Below are 27,968 nucleotides of genomic sequence, written 5' to 3'. Positions count from 1 at the left end.
CCATAATACAGTTAGGTTTTGCTACTTCTTTGGGTCTTCATTTCTTGTGGAAACTCCCGTGTATGCTTTTATCTGTTTTGTGTTATTTCAATCCTCACGCCTAGCCTGAGACCCCAAAAGAGTAAAGTTTTGTCCTTCCTGTTACTCTATCTTCCAAGAAACTTTCAAGGCTTCTTCCACCAATTAGGCTATGGGGGAGTGCCTCAGAAACACAGGCAGCACGTGTATCCAAGGCTAATTCCCTCCTAGCACTGGAGACGACCATTACTGGGACAATGGCAGGGACAACCACCAGAGGACTGCTGCCCACAGACAGCTGTGGACTCACAAAAGACCCCTGCTACTTGCGGGCAACAGCAGTGAACTCGAATGAGACTGGAATTCTTTTCATTGGCTACTAGGATCAGCTTTTATCAACTTCTTTGGATACATTATATTTTCCCTTAATAGAATGACACCCTTCAAAGTATGGCAGAAACCAATGGGAGCCATTTATTTTAGACATTTATTCCACGAACAAGTTTTCAAGAAGACATCTAAGTGAACACTGATACAAAACAATGAATCGACATCTATTTGCTCTGGGTCTTGGAATGCATTCAGAGGCAGAGGCTTCCAGTTTCACAAGTTACTCACACACTCCTTTAGCCAGGGCTGCCCCAGCTCCTCACAGCTGAGTCTTGTCTGTCACCGGGAGCCAGACCTCCTGACAGGCTTCCTTCACTTCAGCCTACCCGCCACTGGGTATGGAGGTGCTTGGGGGGCTGCCCGCTGTGGATCATGAGGGACTTGCCCTTTCTCCTTCCCAAACAAGCTCCTGGGCTGACTTTGCTGTCACAGCATCCCTTCCCTTTCCTGAAGCATGAGATGGAGTTGGTATGGCCAGATGCGGCAGGCACAGGAGAGCTGGGCCGGCAGCCTGATCTTCTAACGTCTTCCGCATCTGTATCACGCTCCACAGCCTCATGAAACATTAGAGCCACAGCAACTTGGCAATCAAGTTCAACTTCTCTTCAGATGAGGCGCCAAGGCCCAGAGAGGCTATGATGTATCGAACAACGCTCATTAAGTAGTGACAAGACTAAAACTGTCTCTTTCAGCTTCTGGTCTCATACTCATTCCACCAAGGCAGGCTGCCCTGAGCCGTTTGTGTGTGAGGTTTCCCTCTTTTAAAAACTGTTTCTTTCCAGATGAATGAATTAGGTTGAATGCATTAATAACATCACTGGTAAGAACTGGAGGTATCTGTGGCAGTAACAAAGCAAGCCTAGGTGGGACATACGAGCCCAGTTTCCAAAATGCCTTTGATAAGATGACAGTGAAAAGTTGTCAGTCTATGCTGTTTTTCAAAAACAGGATTTGACACAATTTACAAGGAAATAAGACAAAATGAAATAAATATAGGTTGGGGTAGGTGGTTGAGGTGGGCTGTAGGTTTTGTTGAGCTTTCCAGCAGCCAGAAGAGAGACACAAAAAGCAGCTTAAGTTATAAAAATCACAGTGTTTGTGATACATACATACAGATCTACACGCATATGTAGATGTGTGTGTGTGTATATATACTGCGCTTAGGATCAGAGCTTTCCTTGGTACTGAGATCTAGATAAAAAAACCTTTTTCTATGAATCTTCATAAAGGCAATGTTATATGATCTAAAAGACACATTGATCAGAACATGATTATTCATTTTGACTTACATGTACCAGATGAAAACAAATAAAATGCAGGGAGACAAGTAGTGTTGGTCTAAAATGGGGGAGAGACCTTCCATTTCTTCAGAACAAAGTTCATCAAATTAATGTAACACATTTCCAGACAGCCCATTTACAATCAGGAGTAGAGGTAGGGGAACCCAAATTCCACCTCAGCTTGCTCCCAGGCATATAAGAGTTAAATAGAATCAGTTTGTCCCACTAGAGAGGGAAAGGCTCTTGACCCTTTCCTGCCACTGGGGAAGGGTGAGAGATGAAGGTACAGAATATGATTCTGGGCAACCTAGCGAAACTCTTCTGCAGGTGAAGGTGATGTTCTCATGACTGAGCTCCTGGCCCTCTGTAGCTGCCATGGTGTAAGTGGCCCCCCCTTTTGCTGTGATACTTCCTCTATCAACTGTGAGTTCCTTGAACCCAGGCACCATGCCCCTTCCTTCCTTTTTGTATCCTTCACTGTGGCTAGAACATGGCCTTACATATAACAGTGCTTCATATTTATGAATAAGTCATCTACTTTCCTGAATCATGCTTCCATATAATATCAATCCTGTGTACATATTACTAAGTGGTTATTTCTATTAATGTGCATCTTCTCTAGAGCTGGAATTCCAGAACATCTACACAATATAAACACAAGCCCACTGGCACCACACACATCTTACTGTGCTATGCATACTACCAACATGGAACTGTATTTAGCATTAGAAATCTTTAACTTAGACGACACAGAAAAATCAACCTACTGAGATGTGAAAAAGTCATAACATTTCCAACAAACATAAACCAGAAACATTTATCTATGTTTACCTGAGTCACCTGCCTTCCAACAGGCCACGCCCCATTCTGGCACCATAAATTAGATTTCTTTGTACAGCACCTACCCTCCTACGTACTTTGCTGAACAAGTTTCAAAAGATTGAAAACATACCAAAAGGAACAGTATCATTTCCAGATGGCTTCAAATAAGAGCATTTGACAAAGAAAGGGAGAGATAAGAGCAAAATAATCACTTACAAACAGCCCTGACTCCAGTTCCCTTTCCATTAAACTTGTGACTTCTCCCTTGCCAAAGCAAAGCCACCCTGGGTTACCTACATACTAAGGGAATAAACACCACTAGCTCCATCCTGAAGCAACTGGCCCTGGAAAATCAAATTTCTGGGTTTTATCTGCAACTTCAAAAGTGAATTAACCATCCCCCATCAGAACTTTTCCTTCAGTGTTTACTGGGTTACTGCTGGGGGTTCTCAAAGAGATTTTTCAGACAAAACAGGTAAATGAGGAAAACAAAAACGGTGTTCTGGATTTCTGGACTGAGGTTTTTATGAATGTTCCCACTTTTCACCCAGTGAGCTCTAGGGTTGTATAAGTTACTTGGGGCACTACAGTTAGGTTTCTGATGCGGTGAACAGGGACTAGAAGCCTCAGGAAAAGAGACTCGGAGATTTAACAGCCAGCCCCGAGAGCACTGATCTAAGCTGAGATGGCCATCTGATCTACAGCAGGCCAAAGGAGTACAACCGGTCTTAGAAATGTTTCAGGTGTCTATTACCTCTTCCCTATCCCCTTAAAGTTTTAGAAACACTATTATTATACTGCAGTGTGGGGGTGGGAGGTACGAAATATGCCAACATACCAGTCATGTTCTAAATAAGAGCCAGAGAAATTAGATAGAACTAGAACGTGTCTGAAATCCTGCTTTACTTTAGTGAGACACACCATGAACAGGCCTCCTATTCCAACTGAAGAGGGCACGGTAGTTCAGAAGAGGTCGGCAGGCGCACCCAGAGCAACTGAGAGGTAAGTGCAGGGCTACAAGAAACAGTACAAGGACCTGGCATTACTTACAGACTGGAGAAGCAGCAGCCAGGGGATTTAAGTCTTCAGGTACAGAAAAGGATGAGGGGTGATCAATTGCTTCTCACCTCCACGTAGGGCAAGGCATTAGTAACAGGACTTCAGTAACAACACAGGGATTCTGCCCTAGCTATTTGGATCAACTTCTTGACACAAAAAAAGGTACACTGTAACGGACTTCTGAGGAAAGCTATAAAATCTTCACTCTTCTTTTGTGGATCTCTTCAAAACCAAGATGGATTTGATGTAGTTCTGATCAGACTCCTCAAAGTTCTCCCTAAATGTGAAAATCTGTTATCAAGTTGCATCCAGGATCCCATGGAGTAGGTAACAACAACAAAAAAACTTTTGGCATTTTTTATATCCTTGAAAACAACTCTCATCCACATGGAAGGATCTTGAATGTTGCCAGACTTAGCAATCCAGCTGCAGTGGCCTCAACGTACTGAGGAGTATTTCATTCTGAACTTGGACAATACATCTTCTCCACATTCTTAAAGGAGAAGCCGAGACACACAGAAGAAGAGGAACAGACCGATCAAGTTAGAGGCAGAGGTGAGAACAGGATGAAAGTGTCTAGTTTATTTATATTCTCAAGTTTATCTTGGGAATTACACTTCATAGCTAAGAAAAAATTGCTTCCAAGAATGAGATTAGGGTAAAATGGCTAAAGGGGCATTTAGGAAGAGAAGATCATCATCAAAAAGTTTTCCTAAATTCATCAATCTTTCCCTTATGTGGGTTCTCAGGGCAATACAGAGATGGAGGGTGTGGCAGAGGCTTTTCTCTCACATGAACTTCCCGATGTTTGGTAAGAACAGAACTCTTATTGAAACGTTTGCCACACTGGGCACATCCATAGGGTTTCTCTCCAGTGTGTATTCTCCGATGTTCTCGAAATCTTGTACAGTTACTGAAACTTTTTTCACAGTCCACACATTTGTAGGGATTCTCCCCAGTGTGAACTCTCCGGTGGGCGCTGAAATGAGAACTGTTGGTGAAGCTTTTCCCACACTCTCCACACTGATAGGGCTTCTCACCGGTGTGGGTTCTCTGATGTATAATAAGACTAGAGCTCTGACTAAAGCATTTTCCACACTCTCCGCATCTGTAGGGTTTCTCTCCTGTGTGGATTCTCTGGTGGGCACCAAAATTTGAGGAGTCATTAAAGCTTTTTCCACAGTCAAGACATTTAAAAGGTTTTTCACCTGTGTGGATTCTTTGGTGTCTGATCAGGCTCCTGCTCCTACCAAAGCACTTCCCACAGACACCACACTTGTAAGGATTCTCCTTGTGGTGGGTCATCCGGCACATCAGACGAGTGCTCCTTCCAAAGCTTTCTCCGTATTTGAGAAGTCTGTAGGGTCTCTTCCCCACAAAAGGCCTCTGATGCACAACACCTTTCCCTAAATCTCTAGGCTGAGACATCAGCTTTCCCTGTCTAATTCCTTGAAGATTCTCCCATTGTCTTCCTGAGATGCATTCCCTTTTGTGATATTTGCTGGGGTCGGTATTCTGGGAAACAACTCTTTTAGACTTTTCTATTAATGCCCTACGCTGTTCCATGTCCTTATAAACTATCTGTGCTGGATCCTCCTTGATGCTATTTCCAATTTCAAAATCTGAAAAAAACAAAAGACAATACAAATTTCATACAAGTCTGATGTTAACCATAAACAACTTGGCTTGCAAGGCTTGATCCGCTTGCTCTCCATACACTTCTCTAATCTCAGACCATGTGACTCTTCTCTGATTCATTCTGCTGTATTTCTTTCCATTCATAAACAGGCCAATAACAGCCAGTACAGAGTAGGCCTTCAGAAATTATTCCTGCATTATAATCCAAGCCATCATTCCCCATCCATATCCCAATTAACATGAGGGCAACCTGGCTTATCTCCCTGAAGTTCCACTCTAATTCATCCTATTTTCATAATTTCACCTCTATACTAAAGCACACTACATCACACTGATCTACAGATTAGATTCTGACCAAGTCCAAGTTCCTTGAGGGACTTGAGTAACTAAATTCCTCTACATATCTAATCGTATCCCATCCAAGAGTACCTGTTTCTTCTCAAATGTTCTTCTCACTTTATTTTTCAGGCTGTCCTATAAACCACACTAATTGAAATCTTAATTCTCACTGTTCCCCAAATTGGAATTATTTTCTCACTCTTTTCATCTACATCCCACATTCACTACATCTTGGATCCAGATTTTCTGTGAAGTTTTCTGGACAGAGAGCATGACATTGTGAAGAGAGACAAGCTTTGGAATTACACGGCTCTGGGTCTGGTCCCATCTTGGTCAGTTATGAACTGTGTGATTTTTGTATTAACTTATTATGGAAAATTCAAACACAGAAAAGTCTGGACAACAACAGTATGTATAATGAACTCCCATGAACCACTTACCTACATTTAACTATGACCTATTCATGGCCAATCCCATTTCATTTCCACTCCCACACACTCCCTGCTCCCTCCATCCAGACTACTTTGCAGCCAATTCCAGACATCACATTATTTCATCCGTAAACATTTCACAAGCTGTGCAACTTAGGCCCAATTCAGGTTGACTTGATTCCCAAACCCTTGTTCTGAAGCATCTGCTCTCCTGCCTTGTTTCTATTGCCAGTTTCAACATTACCTTCCTTCCATACATTCAGTGGAAACCACAGATAACTCTCAATCCCAAGTGCGGAGGCTGTGGCATGGGAAGCGGAAAGGAGGGCAGCCATCAATCAATCTAGTCACTTAAGTAAAAAGCCCTAACAATTCCATCTTTCACTTATTAGTACTTTTTTTGTCACCCAGGCTGGAGTGCAGTGGCATGATTATAGCTCACCACAGCCTTGACCTCCCAGGCTCAAGTGATCATCCCACCTCAACCCCCCAAGTTGCTAGGATTACAGGTGCACACCACCACTCCCAGCTAATTTTTTATTTTTTGTAGACATGGGGTCTATGTTGCCCAGGCTGGTCTTGAACTCCTGCATTCAAGCGATCCTCCCACCTTGGCTTCCCAAAGTGTTAGAATTACAGGTGTGGGCCACCACACCTGGTCTGTCAGTACTTCTTTTGAAGTTTTCTGATTGAGTACAATGTTATTCTCGGATTTGGAGGAAGTCGCAGCCTAGCAGTTGGCTTGGAGAAAGCTTGATAATTTGATGATATGTCTGGAGCTCACTTTAAAAAAAAGATTCACAAGGACTTTGTTTCCAGAGTTATCAAAGCCAGGGTTCTACAGGACTTAATTCAAGCCTTCATACTATCATTTCCCATATATATACTAAGCTAGAGTCATTTGCTTCAATAAACTAGTCCTGTATTACCCTGCACATTCAACTGATTGCCAGGGGGCTTAATGTAGTGTTATGGGAAGATGGAGCTCCTGTCCTTCAGGAGCTCACCATGTCTGCGAGATCTTACATCTAAAGTGCTCAGTGCCATAAGACAGAGACAGACAAAGTATGGGAGGTGAGACATGGAGATATGTAGAGCCAAGGACATTCAACGTGGAGGGAACATCACAAGCTAAAGTTTGGATGGGAAAGGGCTTGAGGTGTGTGTAGGAAATAGCCAGTAGTTCTGCTCTGAATAAGCACAGAGTTGAGGAAGGAAAACACTAACATGTAGACTAGAAGAGTAAGATAAGCTCAGATCAAAAATGGCTGTGAAACCTTAATAAGAGTGTGGGTGGGGAAAACTGGTTTGGAGGCTTTTACAACAGTCTAGGCAAGAGAGAGAGAAGACTGAACTAGACACTGGCTAATGGTAACTGAAGAGGGGACAGATAGATGTGATAGTCTGGATGAGGGCGGGAGCCCACAGGGAAGAGCCATGGTGTGGTAAGGAAGATGGTGATGTTAGTTTTGAACATCTTAAGCCTGAGTTACTAGTGACAGGCCCACGAGGGCCTAAGTCAGTGGGAAACATGCAGGTGGAGCTCAGGACCAGAATAAAGTCTTTCATGTAGTCTCTGCCTCTCTTTTTTGTCTTGCACACCACATGTAACTATAAGATGTTCTTCTTTTGTGCTTACTGACACTCTTCCTTCATCCAAGATTTTTCTCATGTGTAATTCCAAGTTTTTCTTCCCCACAGTACTTCCAGGAGATACAAAACCCTGTCTGACCCATACCAACAAAAACCAAGGCTGAGAACCCAAGGACTGAGTCACTCTAAAGTGAGTTCCTCCTTTGAAGAGAAGCACCATGAGAAAAGGAACTTTTGGTTGGTTTGTTTTTTTCAGATGGAGTCTCACTCTGTCACCCAGGCTGGAGTGCAATGGCACAATCTCGGCTCACTGCAACCTGCGCCTCCTGGGTTTCAAGTGATTCTCCTGCCTCAGCCTTCTGAGCAGCTGGAATTACAGGTGCCCGCCACCACACCCAGCTAATTTTTGTATTTTCAGTAGAGACAGGGTTTCGCCATGTTGGCCAGGCTGGTCTCAAACTCCTGACCCCAGGTGATCCACCCGCCTCAACTTCCCAAACTGCTAGGGTTACAGGTGTAACCTGTAACCTGGCCAGGAACTGTTTTATTCACTGCTATATCCTCTGTTCTTCAAGTAGCACAGGCACTCAAATATTTGCTGAATGAAGGAATATTCATGAGCTATGTGCAAGATCTACTGATTTTTCAGTAAATCACACTTACTCCTCTTTTGGACTAAAACTCTTTGGTTTTGCACCTTACCATTTGGGCTCTGCAGCAGACCTGGAGGTCCTTGGAATTCTGGCTCTTGCATAATTTCCTCCTCGCTCATTCTCTCACTGCAAGAGTCTTCTATTACTGCCTCCTGTGAGGTCTCTTCAGGTTCCCAGCCTGTAGGTTCCTGGGGTTCAACCTCAATACTCCCTCTTTCTTGCCTTGAAGGTGATGGGACTTCTTCTGGGGTGCTGGGGAAAGGAGCAGGTGCCCGAGAGTTAATCAGGGCATCCATCTCCTTGTAGAACGCGCAGGACTCTAGCATGTGGCCATTTTTCACCTTGCGGTAACTCTTCTGAAGGCTTTTGAACTTGGTTCGGCACTGTTCTGGTGTCCGGAGGAAGCCGCACTCTCGAAGTTGTTCAGCTACAGCCCCATACAATTTGCTCTTCCGATGACAGGCTTGAAGCGCTTCATAAAACCGAGTCTCACGGAGGATATCAAGAAAAGTCTTGGTTTCTTCATAGCCCCAGTGCACACCTGCCATTTGGGGACAAAGTTCACAATGTAAGAAAGAAAAGGAGTCTGTAGCCTCTATACTATATACATTAAGAAATATAGAGGTAAAAAAAATTCCATTTACAGTGGCAACAAGAACTACAATATGCCTAGGAATAAGCTTTGCAAGAAATGAAGTCTATATAAAAATGTGTAATATCATAAAACTAGAAAAAATGACGAGACACCGTTTATGAATAGGAAGACTCAAGTTGTACAGATATCATTTCTCATATGAATCTATAGTCAAAATCCCAATCAGATTTTTAAAATTGAAATTGGTAAACTAATCTCAAAGCTTATTTGGAAGAATAAAAATGCATTCCCCAAATCTGCCATTGCTACGGTGATTAACTACACGATTTAGTTCTCTAGAAGGCTCTTTCCAAAGCGGTTAAGAATAATGACTAGAATTTCCAATAGGAAGTTTTCCCCTCAAATTTCCTACCACTTTTGTAACCAGTCTTCCTTAAGGAGCAGAACTATGTTCAGAGTAGTTTTTGGATGTCATTGAATCCTCTACTTTGAGATGAAATGATCTGCACGATAAGACTATGTTCTGCATTTATAGCAGAATAAAACTTTTCAGGGCATATCTAAATATAATTTGTAAAACATACTTTTTGTATGTTTTGTAATCTATAGTAGGAAAAAATCTCTATCCTCTATCTTACTAGGTGGTCTCTTCCAGGCCTATGACTGGATTCCCATATTTGAGACCACCCCAAGAGTCCCAGCCTCATGTTGATGGATTTTCAGATTGGTGAGACCTGTCTAGGCCTAATGTGTCTTCCCATCTTAGCAGATGTTTATTTTTTATTTTCTGAGACATAATCTCACTCTGTTGCCCAGGCTGGACTGCAGCAGCACAATCATGGCTCACTGAAGCTTTGAACTCCTGGGCTCAAGCGATCCTCTCGCTTCAGACTCCTGAGTAGCTGGGACTACAGGAGTGTGCCACCATGCCTGGCTAATTGTTTTATTTTCTGTAGAGAAAGAGTCTCGCTGTGTTGCCCAGTTGCTCTAGAACTCCTGGCCTCAAGGGATCCTTCCAGCTCAATCTCCTAAAGTGCTAGAATTACAGGTATGAACCACCGCATCCAGCCAGATATTTCTTTTGAATGGGTTTAGTCATGAATACATTCCCTAGCCTGATTTACTTTTCTATCCTATGTAAGAATTTATAGGCTGGGTGCGGTGGCTCATGCCTGTAATCCCAGCACTCTGGGAGGTCGAGGTGGGTGGATCATTTGAGGTTGGGAGTTTGAGACCAGCTTGACCAACATGGTGAAACCCCGTCTCTACTAAAAATACAAAAATCAGCCAGGTGTGGTGGTGGGCGCCTGTAATCCCAGCTACTTAGGAGGCTGAGGCAGGAGAATTGCTTGAACCCACCCAGGAGGAGGAGGTTGCAGTGAGCCGAGATTGCGCCACTGCACTCCAGCCTGGGCGACAGAATAAGACACCATCTCAAAAAAAAAAAAAACAACGAATTTATCTCTAGCTGGAGTAAAGAAACATTACTAACAACAGTGATACCAGGCAATGTTGTATTGTATTTTAGTATTTTCACAGTGCCTTCATTTATATTATTCTATTTAACACTAATAACAACCCTATGAGGTATTCTTTTTTTTTCTTTTTTTAAATTATATTTTATGTTCTAGGGTACATGTGCACAACGTGCAGGTTTGTTACATATGTATACATGTGCCATGTTGGTGTGCTGCACCCATTAACTCGTCATTTACATTAGGTATATCTCCTAATGTTATCCCTCCCCGCTCCCCCACCCCACAACAGGCCCCAGTGTGTGTGATGTTCCCCTTACTACGTCCAAGTGATCTCATTGTTCAGTTCCCACCAGAACTCAAACAAATTTACATGAAAAAAACAAAGAACCCCATCAAAAAGTGGGCAAAGGATATCAACAGACACTTCTCAAAAGAAGACATTTATGCAGCCAACAGACACATGAAAAAATGCTCATCATCACTAGCCATCAGAGAAATGCAAATCAAAACCACAATGAGATACCATCTCACACCAGTAAGAATGGCAATCATTAAAAAGTCAGGAAACAACAGGTGCTGGAGAGGATGTGGAGAAATAGGAACACTTTTACACTGTTGGTGGGACTGTAAACTAGTTCAATCATTGTGGAAGACAATGTGGCGATTCCTCAAGGATCTAGAACTAGCAATACCATTTGACCCAGCCATCCCATTACTGGGTATATATACCCAAAGGATTATAAATCATGCTGCTATAAAGACACATGCACACGTATGTTTATTGCAGCACTATTCACAATAGCAAAGACTTGCAACCAACACAAATGTCCATCAGTGACAGACTGGATTAGGAAAATGTGGCCTTATGAGGTATTCTGTGTCATATTTTACAGATGAGAAAATTGAAACTCAAAGTAGTTACATGATGCGTCTACTGTCGCACAGTTATTAACTGGTGATTTAATTCTGCCTCTCTCAGTCACGAAGTATTTAATATCAGCTCTCTTTTGCATGGTGTATTTGTCTGCCTTTTTAATTTTAATGTCTCTGTATTATATTTAAGATGGCTCTCTTAAAAGCAATTAATGTCTGATAATCTTAGTCCTTTAAGTTTGGAATTAACTATATATTTGGATTTATATCTTATTTTTTTCCATCTGACTCATCTATTTTGTATTCTTTTTTCTCTTCTTTCTTGTCTTCTAATTTTAGATTACGCAAAACACGTTTATTTCATTTTTAATGAAAACCTGTTGAAACTGTTACATAATTTTGTACTGGTTATTTTAGATAATGTAATAATGCATGCTTGACTTACTATAATCCAATACAATTGATTGCTTTATGCCAATTATCAGATAATACTAGATCCTTAGCACCCTTTAACTCCATTTGTCTTCCTTCCACGAGGACCCAAACACTCAAAATCCATGCTGTGCTCTAAAGTGAAAACAATTCCTCCATGGCCGCTCGGAGCTGTTACTCTCTGACTGCAATAGGGGTAGCAGCAAGCACTTGAGAGTACTTCAGTGATGTGGCCACACCACAGTGAAAGTGGTGAGGTGTGTGTGACAGCACCCCCCTGGGTTTGGTCACTTCTGGTCTACTCCTTTTTCCACAAGATCACACATCTGTTTTCTTACAAGAGAAACAAAGCACAATTCTTACCACTGAGGTTCTGAAATAAGACAGGGGCACCATGGATTTCAGACTTGCGGATAAATTCAACGCCCATTTCATCACCATCAGAATCTTCTGCAGCTTCCTCCTCCTCCACCAAGCTGATGTGTTCCTTACCACTGATGGCAATTCTCTTCAGTCTGGGGAGAGGTATCATCTCCTTTGGCTTATCAGTGGACGAAGCATGGGCTGCAGGGTTCAACAAAGCATCCATGTCCTCAAAGAAGGCGCAGGGTTCTAGCATGTGGCCATTTCTCACCTTTCGATAGCTTTTCTGGAGACTTTTGAACTTGGTTCGACACTGTTCTGGGGTTCGAAGGAAGCCACATTCTCGCAACCATTCAGCCACAGCACCATACACCTGGCTATTTCGGGGACAGGCCTGAAGTGTTTCATAAAAGCGAGACTCTTTGAGAATTGCCAGGAAAGTCTTTGTTTCCTCATAGCTCCAGTGGACACCTGCTATCTTTTCATCTTCTAAACCCCACTGCTGCTGCTCTCTCCATGTTTTTCCTGTACTCCTTGCAGGGACCTGAATAGCATGAACTGACTTTTCCTTGACGTAGTTGCTTCGTAGGATACTTCTCTTGTTAGAGGAATGCAGACCTAGAGTCCATGGCTCCCTTCTCTGTTCCAACCGGGTTATCTTGTTAGATGTAGACGCTGTACTTCCTATAGTAAAAGAAACATATTTCATGGTAGACATATAAGTCATTACTGCATGCCTCAATCTTCTGCTGTCACATGCTCTCCTGGGCCACTTGTTCACACCCAAACCTTTCTCAGCTGTGACACTGCACATTTATTTTTACATGACTTCCTTGGTACAAACACCTACTAACTTACATGATCATTTTACTTCTCATGTATGTACCATTTCTTTTCGTAGCTAGTTCTTAAAAGAAAACCTTTAAGGGTAAGAATATACATTTTTAATCTTTGATTCCCTCTCAGTAGCCAATGTTGTGTTAGGTTCAGGGTATGCTTCCACTCAGTATTTGTTACTTGTAAAATAAAGTGAATATTTTCCCCACATTCCCCTCCATGCCCACCCCAACATACACACATATATATGTACTGGGACTACAAGAGATGAGAAGTCAAGAATTTTTTGTTAAACTGTATTACAAATCTATAGTAATCAAAACAGTATGGTACTGGTATGAAAACAGTCACAAAGACCAGTGGAACAGAATAGAGAGCCCAGAAAGCAATCCATGCATGTATGGCTAAATAATCTTTGACAGAGTGCCAAGAATACATCACTAGGAAAAAGTCATCTTTTCAACAAATGGTGCTGGGAAAACTGGATATCAAGATGCAAAAGAATGAAACTGGACCCCTCTCTTACACGACTCACAAAACTGAACTCAAAATGGATTAAGCCTTAAATGTAAGACCTGAAACCATAAATCTCCTAGAAGAAAACACAGGGGACAAAGCTCCTTGACAGTGGTCTTGGCAATAATTTTTTTGGATATGACATCAAAGCACAGGCAATGAAAGCAAAAATAAATGAGTGGGACCATATCAAACTACAAAGCTTCTGTACAGCAAAAAAAATCTAATCCAAAACAACAACAACAACAAAAAGTCAACAAAGTGATGAAAAAATCTATGGAATAGAAGATTTGCAAACCACTCATCTGCTAAGGGGTCAATATCTAAAATATACAAGGAACTCCTACAATTCAATAGCAAAATAACAACAAACCAAACAATCTCATTAAAAAATAAGCCAAAGACATGAATAGACATCTTCCCAAAGTAGACATACAAATGGCAAATATGTACAGGAAAAGGTGCTCAACATCGCTAATCATCAGGGAAATGCAAATCGAAGCCACAATGAGATATCACTTCATACCTTTCAGAATGGGTATCATCAAGGAGACAAAAATAAGAAGTGTTGGTGAGAAGAAAATGAAACCTCTGAATATTGTTGGCGGAGTTGTGAATTGGGAAGTCATTATGGAAAACAGTACAGAGGTTCCATAGAGAACTAAAAATACAATTACCATATGATCCAGCAATCCTGCTACTGGGTATATATGCAAAAATATTAAAATTAGTAGGCCAAAGAGGCACTACCATGTTCACTGCAGCATTATTCACATATAGCTAAGATACGGAAGCAACCAGGAGGCTGAATGGATAAAGAAAATGTGGTCTATATACACAAAAGAATACTATTCCGCCTTAAGAAAATTCTGCCTTTTGCAACAACATGGATGAACATGGAGGACATATGTTAACTAAGGTAAGCCAGGCACAGAAAAGACATATATCACATGATCTCACTTTCTTGGCAGGATCTAAAAATGTCCAACTCATAGAAGTAGAGAGTAGAAGATGGTTACCAGAAGCTGGGGGAGGAGGAGGGAGGAATGGGGAAAGTGGAGATTTGATCAAAGGGTATAAAATTTCAGTTAGAGGCCGGGCGCGGTGGCTCAAGCCTGTAATCCCAGCACTTTGGGAGGCCGAGACGGGCGGATCACAAGGTCAGGAGATCGAGACCATCCTGGCTAACACGGTGAAACCCCGTCTCTACTAAAAAATACAAAAAACTAGCCGGGCGCAGTGGCGGGCGCCTGTAGTCCCAGCTACTCGGGAGGCTGAGGCAGGAGAATGGCGTGAACCCGGGAGGCGGAGCTTGCAGTGAGCTGAGATCCGGCCACTGCACTCCAGCCTGGGCGGCAGAGCGAGACTCCGTCTCAAAAAAAAAAAAAAAAAAAAAATTTCAGTTAGATGGGAGGAATAAACTTTAGTAATCTATTATACAGATTTAGTAATCTATTACATAGTGACTATAATATGTAGTAATGCTTTGTCTATTTCAAAATTGCTAAAAGAGTAGATTTTCTTTTATTTTTGAGGCAGAGTCTCGCTCTGTCACCCAGGCTGGAATGCGGTGGCACGATCTCAACTTGCCTATGCCTCCCGGGTTCAAGCGATTCCCCTGCCTCAGCCTCCCAAGTAGCTGGGATTACAGGTGCCCACCACCACACCCGGCTAATTTTTGTATTTTTAGTAGAGATGTTGTTTTGCCACGTTGGCTAGGCTGGTCTCAAACTCCTGACCTCAGGTGATCCACCTGCCTCGGCTTCCAAAAGTGCTGAGATGACAGGCATGAGCCACTGTGACTGGTCTAAAAGAGTAGATTTTAGATATTTTCACCATGGGAAAATAAGTATGTAAAGTGATAATTTTTTTTTTTTTTTTTAGACAAATTCTCCCTCTGTCCCTCAGGTTGGAGTGCAGTGGCAGGATCTCAGCTCACTGCAACCTCCGCCTCCTGGGTTCAAGCAATTCTCCTGCCTCAGCCTCCTGAGTAGCTGGGACTACAGGTGCACACTGCCATGCCCGGATAATTTTTGTATTTTCAGTAGAGACGGGGTTTCACTATGTTGGCCAGGCTTGTCTTGAACTCTTGACCTTGTAATCCACCCACCTTGGACTCCCAAAATGCTGGGATTACAGGCATGAGCCACCACGCCACGCTGAGGTGATGGATTTGTTAATTAGCTTGATTTAATCATTCCCCAATGTAAACATGTATCAAAACATCACATTGTACCCTATAAATATATACAATTATCTGTCAATTAAAAAAAGACAAATAACAAGGTTTTGGAGAAAAGGGAATCGTCGTGCACTACTGGTGGGAATGTAAACAGGTACAGCCATTATGGAAAACATTAGGGAGGCTCCTCAAAATATCAGAACTACAATATGATCCAGCAATCCTACTTATGGTATATACCCCAAGGAGACAAAATCAGCATCTTGAAGAGATAGCCATACTCCTGTGTTCACAGTTCACAGTGAATAGTCACTGGACTATTCACAATAGTCTAGACATGGAAACAACCCAAGAATCTGCTGACAAATGAATACTGAAAATATGAAAATACAGGAAAAAAATATATACAATGGAGTACTAGTCAGTCATAAAAAAGGAGAAGCCTGGGCGCAGTGGCTCAATGCCTATAATCCCAGCACTTTGGGAGGCCAAGGTAGGTGGATTACAAGGTCAGGAGTTCGAGACCAGCCTGGTCAACATAGTGAAACCCCATCTCTACTAAAAATACAAAAATTAGCCGGGCATGGTGGCATGCACCTGTAGTCCCAGCTACTTGGGAGGCTGAGGCAGGAGAACTGCTTGAACCTGGGAGGCAGAGGTTGCAGTGAGCCGAGATTACACCACTGCACTCCAGCCTGGGTGAGAGTAAGACCCTGTCTCAAAAAAAAAAAAAAAAAAAAAAAGGAAATCCTGCCATTTGTGACAACACAGATGAACTTGGAGGGCATTGTGCTAAGTGAAATAAACCAGAGAGAGGAAGACAAATATGATCTCACTTACATGTGGAATCTAAAATGCTGAACTTAGAGAAAGCGAGAAGAGAACAGTGGTTGCCAGAGGCTTAGGTAAGGGGAGATGTTGGTCAAAGGGTATAAGCTTTCAGTTATATGATTAATAAATTCTAATTATCCAGCATGATGGTTACAGTTAATAATATTATAGTGTATACCTGAAATTTACTGAGAGTGTAGATCTTAAGTGTTCTCAACACACAAGTACATAACCATGTAAGGTGATGGATGTGTTAACTCAAACGTGGTTATTATTTTACAACGTATATGTACAAAAAATCATCAAGTTGCAATATGATATTCTTAAATATACACAATTTTATTTGCATATATATACATATATATATTTTTTGAGATGGAGTTTCGATCTTGTTGCCCATGCTGGAGTGCAATGGTGTGATCTCAGCTCACCGTAATCTCCGCCTCCTGGGTTCAAGCTATTCTCCTGCCTCAGCCTCCCAAGTAGCTGGGATTACAGGCATGTTCCACCATGTCCAGCTAATTTTGTATTTTTAGTAGAGATGGGGCTTCACCATGTTGGTCAGGCTGGTGTTGAATTCCTGACCTCAAGTGATCCGTCTGCTTTGACTTCCCAAAGTGCTGGGATTACAGGCATGAGCCACTGTGCTTGGCCTTATTTGCATATATTTAATAAACATTAAATTTATTTGTACCCCAGTAAAGCCAAAAAAAATTAGGTAGAAGAACCTAATTTCCAAACAAAAACTTACAGGAACCCACAAATACATACATCAAAGAAATAAAATTGACTTGTTTTGCTTAAGGAGGTTGAGGGTGGGAGGGCAAAAAAAGCCTTATAGCTTATTATAGAGCTTTGTGGTCCTGAGACACATCAAAGATGTCTTTCTCCTCAAAAGAGATTGAGATCCACTCTTCTATTACATGAAGGGGAAAGATAATCTGTGACTTCACATTTGAAAATTATTGGTACAGATACATTTTCATAAGTATTTATTGAAAACAAAATATTTCATTAATAACGTATTTCACTTAAAAAAACAACTTCTGAAGGCATTTTGGTGAGGTTAATAGGAAAGAGCTGGTAAGAACAGAAAGCAAATTGAGAATGTGCCAGCTTACAATACAAAAGAGATGAACATGTCGTAATTTGAATCCTAGCTACATTGCTTCCTTCACTTTTTGATCAGGGGAAGTTCCTTAAGCTCTCTAAGCCTCAGTTTCCTATGGAATAATACCATTTACTGTACTATACCATTTTATATAATACAAATATGACATTCATATGTAACTCCTCTCCAATGTTTTAATCACTAAATTATTATTTTTTTTTTTACTGGAAGAAGGAATGGGTGAGGGAAGAGAACCTGGCTAAGTAATTACACTACACAATCCTTAGAGATCCTTTAAGTGTTAACATTTATATCTGACTATCTTCCAATCAGTACAAATGAATACATTAGAAAGCCCCAAGTCTTATATTTGGAAAGGGAAGGAATCCTTACCCAGGGAGACCATGTTCCCAACATTCTCCTTCCTGAAATCCCGGTAGAGGTCCCTGTGGGCAGGAATCTGATGCACACTCTTTTTGTAGGAAAAGCCTCTGGCCACGTGGACATCTTTCACTGGTTCCTGTAATGACACTAACACCAATGACTACCAAGATAACTGCACAGGTCTTCAAAGGATGAACAATCATGGATGAGGCAGAGAAGGACCCTAAATAAGAACTGAAATCGACGAACAAGTGGATAGTTTGTGCCAAATGAAGCAGAAGAGAAAGAATCATAAGATGACAAGATAAGCAAGATGATCCAGCAAGGAGTCTCATTACTCAGAAGACTGGGTCCCATCTTTTTCGGAAAAGGAGTAACGGGGAAAAAGTCTCTTGTGGAGAGTATAAAAATTTGAGGACAGTGAAGGCACAGAAAAGCATTGTGCCTAAATACCCTAGTAAGGAAGGCCAGAGAAGACAATTATGGCAGGGCATGGTGGCTCACACCTGTAATCTCAGCACTTTGGGAGGCTGGGGTGGGCGGGTCACTTGAAGTCAGGAGTTTGAGACCAGCCTGGGCAACATGGTGAAACCCCGTCTCTACTAAAAATATGAAAACTTAGCCAGGTGTGGTGGCATGCACCTGCGGTCTCAGCTACTCAGGAGGCTGAGGGAGGAGAATCGCTTGAACCCGGGAGGCAGAGGTGGTTGCAGTGAGCTGGTATCGTGCCACTGTACTCCAGCGTGGGTGACAGAGTGAGACTCCATCTCAAAGAAAAAAAAAGACAATTACAATGTACCTGGGACCCAGCAGGAAGCCGTGTGGTTGTCACTTCCTGATCTAGGGTATTCCATTCATCAGCAAGGGCAGGAACCCAGGGAGAAGGCCGAGCTGTAAGAATAGAAAGAAACGATCAGTAATCTGGGCTTCGACCCTTTAATTCATGCTGTCTCTCAAGAGAAGAGTATGTATTGAAACACCAACAAATATAAATTCACCATTTTCTCTGTGAGTTGAGAACAATGCCCAGAACCACAGTACCCTAAAGCTGGGATCATAACCTCAAATTCTTTCTGGGGGTAAGCAAGTAAAGTACAAGATGAAGGGGGCCAGGTAAGGACTGTGGGAACTGGAGAGCACACATCTGATTGAAAGGGCACCGCCAATGCTCAGGTCCCACTCATGTCTCAGTGTGAGACTATGACTGTGGTTCCTCCCCTCCTTCCCTTTCCCCCTCTTCTCTTTCCCTTCCTTTCCCTTCCTCCCTCTCTGTCTCTCTCTCAGAGTCTCTCTCTCTCAACCATGGACATTTGCAATGCATTCCATCATAATATAAATTTGGGGAGGCATAAAAAAGTATAGTAGTACCGAATCTTGCCTCTCAGTGAAGAGCTGTGTAAGTCAGACATACTTGAGGTTTAAAAATAATTGTGCCATTCTGGGGGAAAGGAAACTAACATTTATTGAGCACTATTATGTACTGGCTCCTTTACGCTGCCTCATTTAATCTGCACTAATGGCCTTGTTACTTCCCTTTTAAAGATGAGAGGACTGGGCGCAGTGGCTCACGCCTGTAATTCCAGCACTTTGGGAGGCCAAGGCGGGCAGATCACCTGACATCAGGAGTTCAAGAGCACCCTGGCCAACATGGTGAAACCCCGTCTCTACTAAAAACACAAAAATTAGCCAGGTGTGATGGCACACGCCTGTAATCCCAGCTACTCAGGAGACTGAGGCACGAGAATCGCTTGAACCTGCAAGGTGGAGGTTGCGGTGAGTCGAGATCGTGCCATTGCACTCTAACCTGGAGCAAGACTCCACCTCAAAGGAAAAATAAAATAAAATAAAATAAAGATGAGAGAGTGGAAAGTCTGAGAAGTATCCTGACCACGGCCTCATACATTAAAAAAAAAATGGCAGAGCTAGGTTTTGAATCGAGGTCTGTCTGCCTCTAAAGCCTAAGCTCTTAGTCTCTGTGCATTCATGTTCCTTTTCATATTATTTGCCCAAGTTCACAGACAGAGGGTGGCAGAGACAAGATATAAACAGAAGACTTCTGACGGCAGGTCCAGTGATGTTTCCCTTCCTCTCTTTAAGCCTGAGATGAAGCCACAGTTCAGGAGATAGAGAGATCACTGTGGACTGGGAAGGACAAGGTATTCATTTCCTAGTATTTGACCTGATTCATTAATGTGCAGTGCAGCTATGAATGTCAGCGGTCCCTCCTCTGCAAAGTCTTAACTGTTTAACCCTCTCGTATGCCACTTCTGTGATGCCTTGTGAGTCAAACTTCAAACACAAATGTCTTGTTCCCTTTCAAACAGCTTTTTGACTTGTTTAGTCAGCCAAGAGCACATACACATGGCAGGACTGAAAAACACAAGATTACTGTAGTGCCTCGGCCTCCCAAAATGTTGGGTTTACGATGTGAGTCACTGTGTCTAGCTGTGGAGAGTTTAAATACCACCACAAGATCTCATAGCTGGTCCAGGCAATCTGTTTCCCCAGTTTGGATCTTTTTTTTTTTTTTCTTTTTTTGAGACACGGTCTCGCTCTGTCACCCAGGCTGGAATACAGTGGTGTGATCACGGCTCACTGCAGCCTCAACCTCCTGGCCTCAAGCGATCCTCCTGACTCAGTCTTCTGAGTAGCTGAGACCACAGGTGCATGCCATCACACTCGGCTAATTTTTTTTTTTTTTTTTTTGCAATTTTGTAGAGACTGGGTTTTCCCATGGTTCCCAGACTCAGTTTCCAACTTTATGATACCTTTTCACTTATATTGCACATGTTCCTAATTCTTGAAGTGAACGAAATCTTTCTCCTTAAATACTCTATTTTGAATATGTATCTGGGAGGCCCTCCACTGGGCATTCACAGCGTTGGGGGTACCATGGAAATCTGCCCCAGCCTCTGCACTGGGCATGCTCCAAGTCTTCCCTCTTACCATTCTTCGGTAAGGGCCGACGTTCTCGCTTTCGGTTCAGTTGTTCCTGGTGTACTGAGTGGAGGCTTCCAGCTTCCTCCCGAGACACCACCCTGGGTTGGGTCTCCACCTGCTCTGGCTGGAAGTCTGCCACCTCCCACGCTGCTCCAAGTAGGGCATGCTTCTCCGGGTGCACGGGACTGCTGACCTGAGAAATGAAGTCAATACCATAAGAGGGAGTAAAACAGGCCCATATCAGGGTGAAATTCTCCTAGGAAAGACATCAAAGAAGGACAGAGACATGAGAAGGAATGAAAATTCCACTCCATCCCCAATGGAGTATCTGAGAGCGCTGGGCTAAGAGTACTGTCCAGCAGCCTGGGTGTAAGGTAACAGAAGAGCATTCTCTTTTCTGAAACAGAGTTTCGCTCTTGTTGCCCAGGCTGGAGAGCAATGGCATGATCTTGGCTCACTGCAACCTCCACCTCCCAGGTTCAAGCAATTCTCCTGCCTCAGCCTCCCAAGTAGCTGGTATTACAAGCATGCACCAATACACCTGGCTAACTTTGTATTTTTTTTAGTAGAGATGGGGTTTCACTATGTTGGTCAGGCTGGTCTCGAATTCCTGACCTCAGGTGATCAACCCGCCTCAGCCTCCCAAAGTGCTGGGATTACAAATGTGAGCCACCACGCCCAGCCAGAGTAATCTTTATTACTAAACAGAGGGGGAAATCTGTCAGGAGTGAAAGAGCCTCCTTGTTGCTAGAATAGATCTTATTTGACTCTTTATATTTGTTAAATTCGCAAAGAAGTAAAAGTTACCAGGACATGAATATATTCACTAGTGAAATGAAAACTTCCAAAATTAATATCCACATCTATCTGTCTATCCCTGACGAACACAGGAAACTGCTGATAGATCTATACACAATGCAAGTCCGGTGCAAGGTGAAACTGCAAATCTTGCAAATACTGCAGGATTTCACGAGGTTCATGAAAGGGAGGTTGAAGAACAACTAGAAGAGCATGCAAGCCACTGAGAAATGAAGATGTGGCAGTTAGACTGGAGGAGAGTGACAGAAATTGGAGACAGCTCTGGGATAACGCATGAAGTCTTTTTTATTTATTTATTTATTTTTAAAGGGGGAACAGAATAGCCTTTTTTGATCAACATGCGTAAGTGAACCTCTATGACGCAAAACCATATTGTTCTCTTATATTGTTTTGTTGCAAACATTATGCCAATGATGACGATAAATGCTTAGGTGAATAACGTCTGGTTTCCATTGCAAGGTAATATTTCAACCAAAGCTTTTACTTTTCCTTTTAAGTGGATTCACTTAAAGTGAAAAGATCCCCTTACAGGGTCTTTTATTAGTACCATTTATCTTTCTCTGAAAAGCACTTCTTTCTACAATACATCCTGCCCACATGCCTTTCCCATTCCCTTTTTTCTAAGTACAAAAATTTGGAAAATCCTCTCTCACCTGCTGCCTTAGTCTTCCAGTCTCTTTTTCCAAATGCACTACCAGGGCCACCGCTTCCTCTCCACTTTGCGGACACTGCTTCTGTGCCCAAGCCTGAATCTTCTCGGGTAAAATGGTGAGAAACTGCTCAATCACCAGCAGCTCAAGTATTTGCTCCTTGGAACGCATTTCTGGCTTCAGCCACCGGCAGCAAAGTTCCCAGAGTTTACTGAAAGCTTCATGGGGTCCGGTCACATCCTCGTAACAGAATTGCCTGAAGCATTTGCGGAAGGTCTCACAGCTATCCGATCCTTCCAGAATGGGCTCTGATGCCCACTCGGGGTCCTTTTCCATCTTCATTATTAGGCATCCCTCAACCTCCAGGGGCGAGTCGATCTGAGAGTCCAGGGCTACAGCCATGCTGCAGCCCAGGGGTCAATTTCACGTCTAGCTCAAGGTGGGGACCCAAAGAAGACGCCAAGCGCTCTCTGCTTAATCTTCCTGGGAGTGTGGTAAGGTAGGGAGGTAAAAACGGCCAGGTCAGCAGGAACAGGGTATTCCAGGCTCATTAATCAAATCTATGCTAGGCCCTTGAAAAGGTGAATGTATACCCTAAGATGCAAAAGCCCGGCCTTTTCTCCAAACAAGATGTGACCCCGCAATGTGGTTTTCCAGGGTGCATCCCTCTCAGTGCAAAGTCGGAAACCGGGAGGCTGGAGGACTGGTAGAAAAATGAAGCTGGTTGAGGAACGGCTGGGCGGAGGCGGACAGCCGGGCCAGGAGGGGGTGTGTCCGCTACTCCAGGGTCGGGCTCCGAGAGGCGAGGCCCCGAGTGGGTGGGGCCGGATGTGCAGGCCCCGCCCGGCGCCAGAGTCCGGGCTCGGGTCACGGCAGCATGTCCGGGCCGCTGCGGGTGCCGCTGGGGCCTGGCGGAGTCCGAGAGCGGCGCCGGGCTCTTTCGGCCCCACTACGGCCCCAACCGTCCTCAGGAAACCTCTGCCCACTGAGGAAAGGCCGCAAAAACCGTTCCGCTCGGAGGGGAGAAGAGCCGCAGGCCGAAGCTAGGCCTCGCAGGGGGCAGCGGCCGCCTCCTCGCGTTCGGCCTCGTCCACTCGGCCCGCGGAGAGCGCGGGGGGCGCTGGGAGCCGCAGCCACGCATGCGCCGCCTGCCACCAAGCGCCGCGGGGCCCGCGCGAGGCGTCCTCGCGGGCGAGGGGCTGGGGGAGGGGGCCCGTGTGGAGGACTCTCGCGAGAGCGCGCTGCGCGGCGACTGGGCGCCGAGGGTCCTCCCGGAGCGGAGGGACACAGAGGGACTCTAGGCACCTGCCATCGCGAACAGTATGGGAGCGGGAGGCGAGTGCCGCTTCAGGCGGAGAATCCAGGCGGTGGCGGGACCTCCCTGAGGCGGAGTTGCTGCCACCGAGGCCTGGCTGCCGGGGAAGAAGAGCACGGGAGCGCGGACTCGTGTTGCTGGCGGAGGGACACGGAGTTGCGGCGGAGGGATTTGGGCCGTGTTCCTGGACCAGGGCCGCGGTCGGGGCTGGAGTGGGTCACCAGACGCCGTGGGACTTTCTTGCCCTGGCGGAGGCGCACGTGTGGTCTTTGCATTTGGCTGCGGAGGGATCTGTGCGTGGCTCCAGGTCTTTCCTGGCGCTGTCCCAGCTCAGTGCTTTCTTGTTGCCCCTGGCGTTGGGGAGGTGGATGTGGTCGAGCTTGAGGAGAAGGGGGCAGAGGGGTCTCGGGGCCAGCGTTCCGCCACCCAGGCCCGAGCTTGCTCCCTCATGGTGCTGCCCCTGTCCCCGATTTCATAGACCGGCTTTCCCTCTCGAGCACCTACTATGTGCCAGGCTGCGCTTTGCGCGCTTGGCAGAGGCAACAGTGTCACCAGGGGGTGCTGGTTTCTCCCCAAGGGGCTTTTGTCTGTCCCTTGTTGCAGAGCTAGCGCATGAGACCAAGTGTGAGTGTCAGGCCGTTCAGCCTTCAGTGGCCATGGAATTGGAGAAGTGGAAGCGTAGCTCGCAAGTCAAGCTCTCAGCTCTTGAAAACTGAGAAGTTACAGGTAATAGGGAGTGTTGACGAAAAGTAAAACTGAAATATTTGAAGAGATTTATTCTGGACTAAATACGAGTCACCGTGGCCCGTGACACAGCCCTCAGGAGGGCTTGAGAACATGTGTCAAAGGTGGTCGGGGTGCAGCTTGTTTTTATACGTTTTAGGGAGGCATGAGACGTCAATCAAATACATTAAAGAAATACATGGGTTTGGTCCAGGAAGGCAGGACAACTCAAAGGGGTGTGGTTCGGGGTGGGGGCTTCCAGGCTATAGGTAAATTTAAACATTTTGTACTTGACAATTGGTTGAGTTTGTCTAAAGACCTGGGATTGATAGAAAGGAAATGTACAGGTTAAGATAAAAGTGGAGACCAAAGTTCTTTTGAAGTCTTATGGTGGCTGCCTTTAGAGATAATAGATGACAAATGTTTCCTATTCAGATCTTCAAAAGGTGTTAGACTTTTAGTTAATCTGTTTAGGATTGGGAGGGCCTGGAAGAAAAAGATTTAGCTATGTTAATAGATGTTCTTTACAGAGGCACATTTTCCCCCACAAAGGATAGGTTTTGGGGGAAAATGCTGTCCTTTATGGAAGAAATTGCAAAATAGGGCAAAGAAACATGTTTTGGGGTAAAATATTTTGACTTTCTTCTTTGTCACGTAATGTTATGCCAGAGTCAGATTGGAAAGTAAGTCATCATATATAGGGTTAAATAAAACCCATCTGATGAGAATTTATGGTTTGTAGGGCATGACTCCCCAGATCCCTTAGATAGGAATTTGGGCAGGGTTTAGAAAATCAGAGTTTAGGCCGGGCGTGGTGGCTCATGCCTGTAATCCCAGCATTTTGGGAGGCCAAGGCAGGTGGATCACTTGAGGTGAGAAGTTCAAGACCAGCCTGGCCAACATGGTGAAACCCCGTCTCTACTAAAAATACAAAAATTAACTGGGCATGGTGGTACACACCTGTGATTCCAGCTGCTCGGGAGGCTGAGGTGTGAGAATCGCCTGAACCTGGGAGGCAGAGGTTGCAGTGAGCCGAGATAGTGCCACCACACTCCAGCTTGGGTGACAAATTGAGACTGGGTCAAAAACAAAACAAAACAGAAAACAAAAAACATACAAATCAGAGCTTAGTCCTCAGGTGTCCTTAATGAAGGGGCTGGGCATTAAGAGCAAGGCAAGGAGGCAGAAGGAACGCTTCAGCCCGGGAATTGGAGACCAGCTTGGGCAACATGGCAAGACCCTGTCTCTAAAAAAATAAAAAATAAAAAAATAAAAAGAACAGGAGGAGGAATATTCATGTTTTTTCTTGGGAAGGGAGGTAGATTTTCCTGGAATCAAGGAGCTAACCTGTTTTTTTGTCCTTTTCGGGTCATGATGGTGATTGTCAACTGTCATGGCGTCAATGGGAATATCATTTAGTACTGAAGTTGGATGAGGATGAAGCTAGAGGTTCTTGAGAGGTGGAGTAAGCTAAGAAGGAACCTATGACGACAGACATCCTGTTTGCTAAAAATAAGCAGAGTTAAATCTGAGTAGGCATTTAGCTATGTCATGGAGGCATTGCATTGGGTAACAAAAGCCAGATAGGCGTCCAGCTAAGTCCCCTAGGCTCTGCAACCGGTAACAGCAGTACTGACTGTATGTTAGAGAAAAGCTTGCTTGTTTGAGTATAATTATTGTTTTGCCTGACTTTGTAAATTATTCACTAAAAACAGTCACAGCAAAAACAGGACCTTCTTCAACAGATAAAACACACAGACCAGCAGCTCTGGGAACGGGCTGATGGTCCCTGCACAATCTAGTCACAAGGTGTTGACCAAGAAAGTAATGATTAACTGCCCATCTGAGACTGTGCATGATTGACGAGAATGTTTTTTGTTTTGTTTTGTTTTTTGAGACAGTCTTGGTCCGTCGCCCAGCCTGGAGTGCAGTGATCTTGGTTCACTGCAGCCTCTGCCTCCTGAGTAGCTGGGACTACAGGTGTGCGCCTCCGCACCTGGCTAATTTTGTATTTTTAGTAGAGATGGCGTTTCACTATGTTGGCCAGGATGGTCTCGAACTCCTGACCTCAAGTGATCCACCTGCCTCAGCCTCCCAAATTGCTGGGATTACAGGCATGAGCCACTGCCCCTGGCCCACAAGAATGTTTCGATCATTATTTCTCCTAATTTTCCTTAAAATTCCTGGATCTAGAGGCACAACTGAGAAAGGTGGTCTTTGAACGCTAGTGCACTGCCTTTTGCAGGTTGCTGGTTTCTTGAATAAAGCTAACTTTACGTTCACCAAAGCTTGTCTTTTGAGTTTTTGGCTTTCAGGCGACGAGTGGCCTGGACACCAGTTCGGCTACATGTATGTCAGTGGGCAAAACAAAAATCCTTATTCTGGGAGGTAGATAGCTTATTAGAACACACAACCTAATCACTTCTTTCCCAAATGTTAAAAATTGAGCCAATTTTAGCCCTGGAAGCTTAGGATACCATGTACGTAACAGGCATTAGCTGAGGGTGGGGCAGAGAGAATCAGTGGGGCACCTCGTATATGCCAGGGGTTGTATCAGCATCTGTACACAGCTCATTTTTCTTTCTAAATAACACTGAGGACCTATTCAATGCCAGATATGGTGGTAGGTAGGGAGCAAAAGCAGGATTCCCCTCCCATTACTGAGTTTTCAGACTGGTGGGAGAGGCAGGAATTGAGCAAGTAATCCACCAACTGATGTATAATTCTAAGGGAGATGGGTGCCAGCAAGAAGAGACATGGTGCTGAGAACCTGTGTCTATCAGAGGGATTTGATCTATTTGGGAGGTCTGGAAAGGTTTTTTTTAAGAAGCAGTGCTAGGGGTGAGATCCAAAGGAGGAGTAAGAGCTAATTAGGCAAAGCCTAGTCCTCACAAAAATCCTATAAACCAGATATGATTGCCTCCATTTTAGAGTTTAGGGCACTGAGACTTCAGCAAGGTGATGTCACTGCCCAAGGTTACATCAGATTAAATGGTAACCCAGGATTCAGATTCAAATAAGAGTGGGGTCCTTTACATTCTCCTTGGGCTATTTGGTGGTTTTAGGAGAGGCAAGTATCACAACTTGGGGACATGAGGGAGCAGGAGTCACAAACTTGAAAGCTTGCAGAGCTCAGGCAGATAACAGAGTGAAGTAAGGCAGAGTATAATACAATAGGGAATGGTGGGGAGGGTGGTGAGCTACAGGCCACATTTCCTGTAAAGGAAGCAGCCACTAGTTCCAGCCTCTTGTTGCCATGCAGGAATACAGACCAAGCCTTGCAGATCTTCTGATAATTAATATTATTTTGAGAAGGAATCTTGCTCTGTCACCTAGGCTAGAGTGCAGTGGTGCAATCATAGGTCACTGCAGTTGGGACTGCAGACACGTGCCACTACCTGGCTAATTTTTATATTCTTTTTGCAGAGACAGGGTGTGAAACTCCTGAGCTCAAGCGACCAGCCTGCCTTGACCTCCCTAAGTGGTGGGATTACAGGAGTGAGCCCCTGCGCCCGGCCTAGATCTTCTGATTTCTAAAGAGAAGCTGGCAGTATTTTTAGGTGAAGTTATCACACTTTTAAATAATTGACAGTTACATCAGTTTGCCTCACTATAATGTTAGCTCAATGAGGCAGGACATTTTATGTTTTTAACCACTGTGTACTGGGAGCTTATAAAGTACCTTATGCATAGTAA

General features: G+C 44.1%; 2 protein-coding genes across 2 annotated transcripts; one reads left to right on the top strand and one right to left on the bottom strand.

The window, feature by feature from the left end:
- Nucleotides 1–487: 487 nt before the first annotated feature.
- On the bottom strand, nt 488–23,356 carry ZKSCAN2 (zinc finger with KRAB and SCAN domains 2). Its single transcript, XM_003916697.5, has 7 exons — nt 22,238–23,356; nt 20,772–20,958; nt 18,625–18,716; nt 17,835–17,961; nt 11,965–12,648; nt 8,273–8,764; nt 488–5,191 (listed from the first exon to the last, which is right to left on the bottom strand). The coding sequence occupies exons 1-7, from the start codon at nt 22,634–22,636 to the stop codon at nt 4,269–4,271; spliced, it is 2,904 nt and encodes a 967-aa protein (XP_003916746.1). The 5' UTR covers nt 22,637–23,356; the 3' UTR covers nt 488–4,268.
- LOC103880376 (translation initiation factor IF-2-like) lies at nt 23,005–27,968 on the top strand. The gene is made up of 2 exons (XM_021931840.2): nt 23,005–24,275; nt 27,699–27,968. The coding sequence occupies exon 1, from the start codon at nt 23,112–23,114 to the stop codon at nt 23,931–23,933; it is 822 nt and encodes a 273-aa protein (XP_021787532.2). The 5' UTR covers nt 23,005–23,111; the 3' UTR covers nt 23,934–24,275; nt 27,699–27,968.

Source organism: Papio anubis, chromosome 18 (genome assembly GCF_008728515.1).
Source record: "Papio anubis isolate 15944 chromosome 18, Panubis1.0, whole genome shotgun sequence".
NCBI lineage: Eukaryota > Metazoa > Chordata > Mammalia > Primates > Cercopithecidae > Papio > Papio anubis.
Note: the sequence above shows the minus strand (reverse complement) of the source record. Positions and strands in the feature narration are given on the sequence as shown.

Excerpts from the sequence above, each read along its gene's own strand:
- ZKSCAN2 (XM_003916697.5), bottom strand. The coding sequence starts at position 22,636 with ATGGCTGTAGCCCTGGACTCTCAGATCGACTCGCCCCTGGAGGTTGAG. Across the intron at positions 18,717-20,771 it reads TCGGCCCTTACCGAAGAATG|CTCGGCCTTCTCCCTGGGTT; the intron begins GTAAGAGGGAAG and ends CTATTCTTACAG. Across the intron at positions 8,765-11,964 it reads CTTATTTCAGAACCTCAGTG|GTGTGCACTGGGGCTATGAA; the intron begins GTAAGAATTGTG and ends CCCAAATGGCAG.
- LOC103880376 (XM_021931840.2), top strand. The coding sequence starts at position 23,112 with ATGTCCGGGCCGCTGCGGGTGCCGCTGGGGCCTGGCGGAGTCCGAGAG.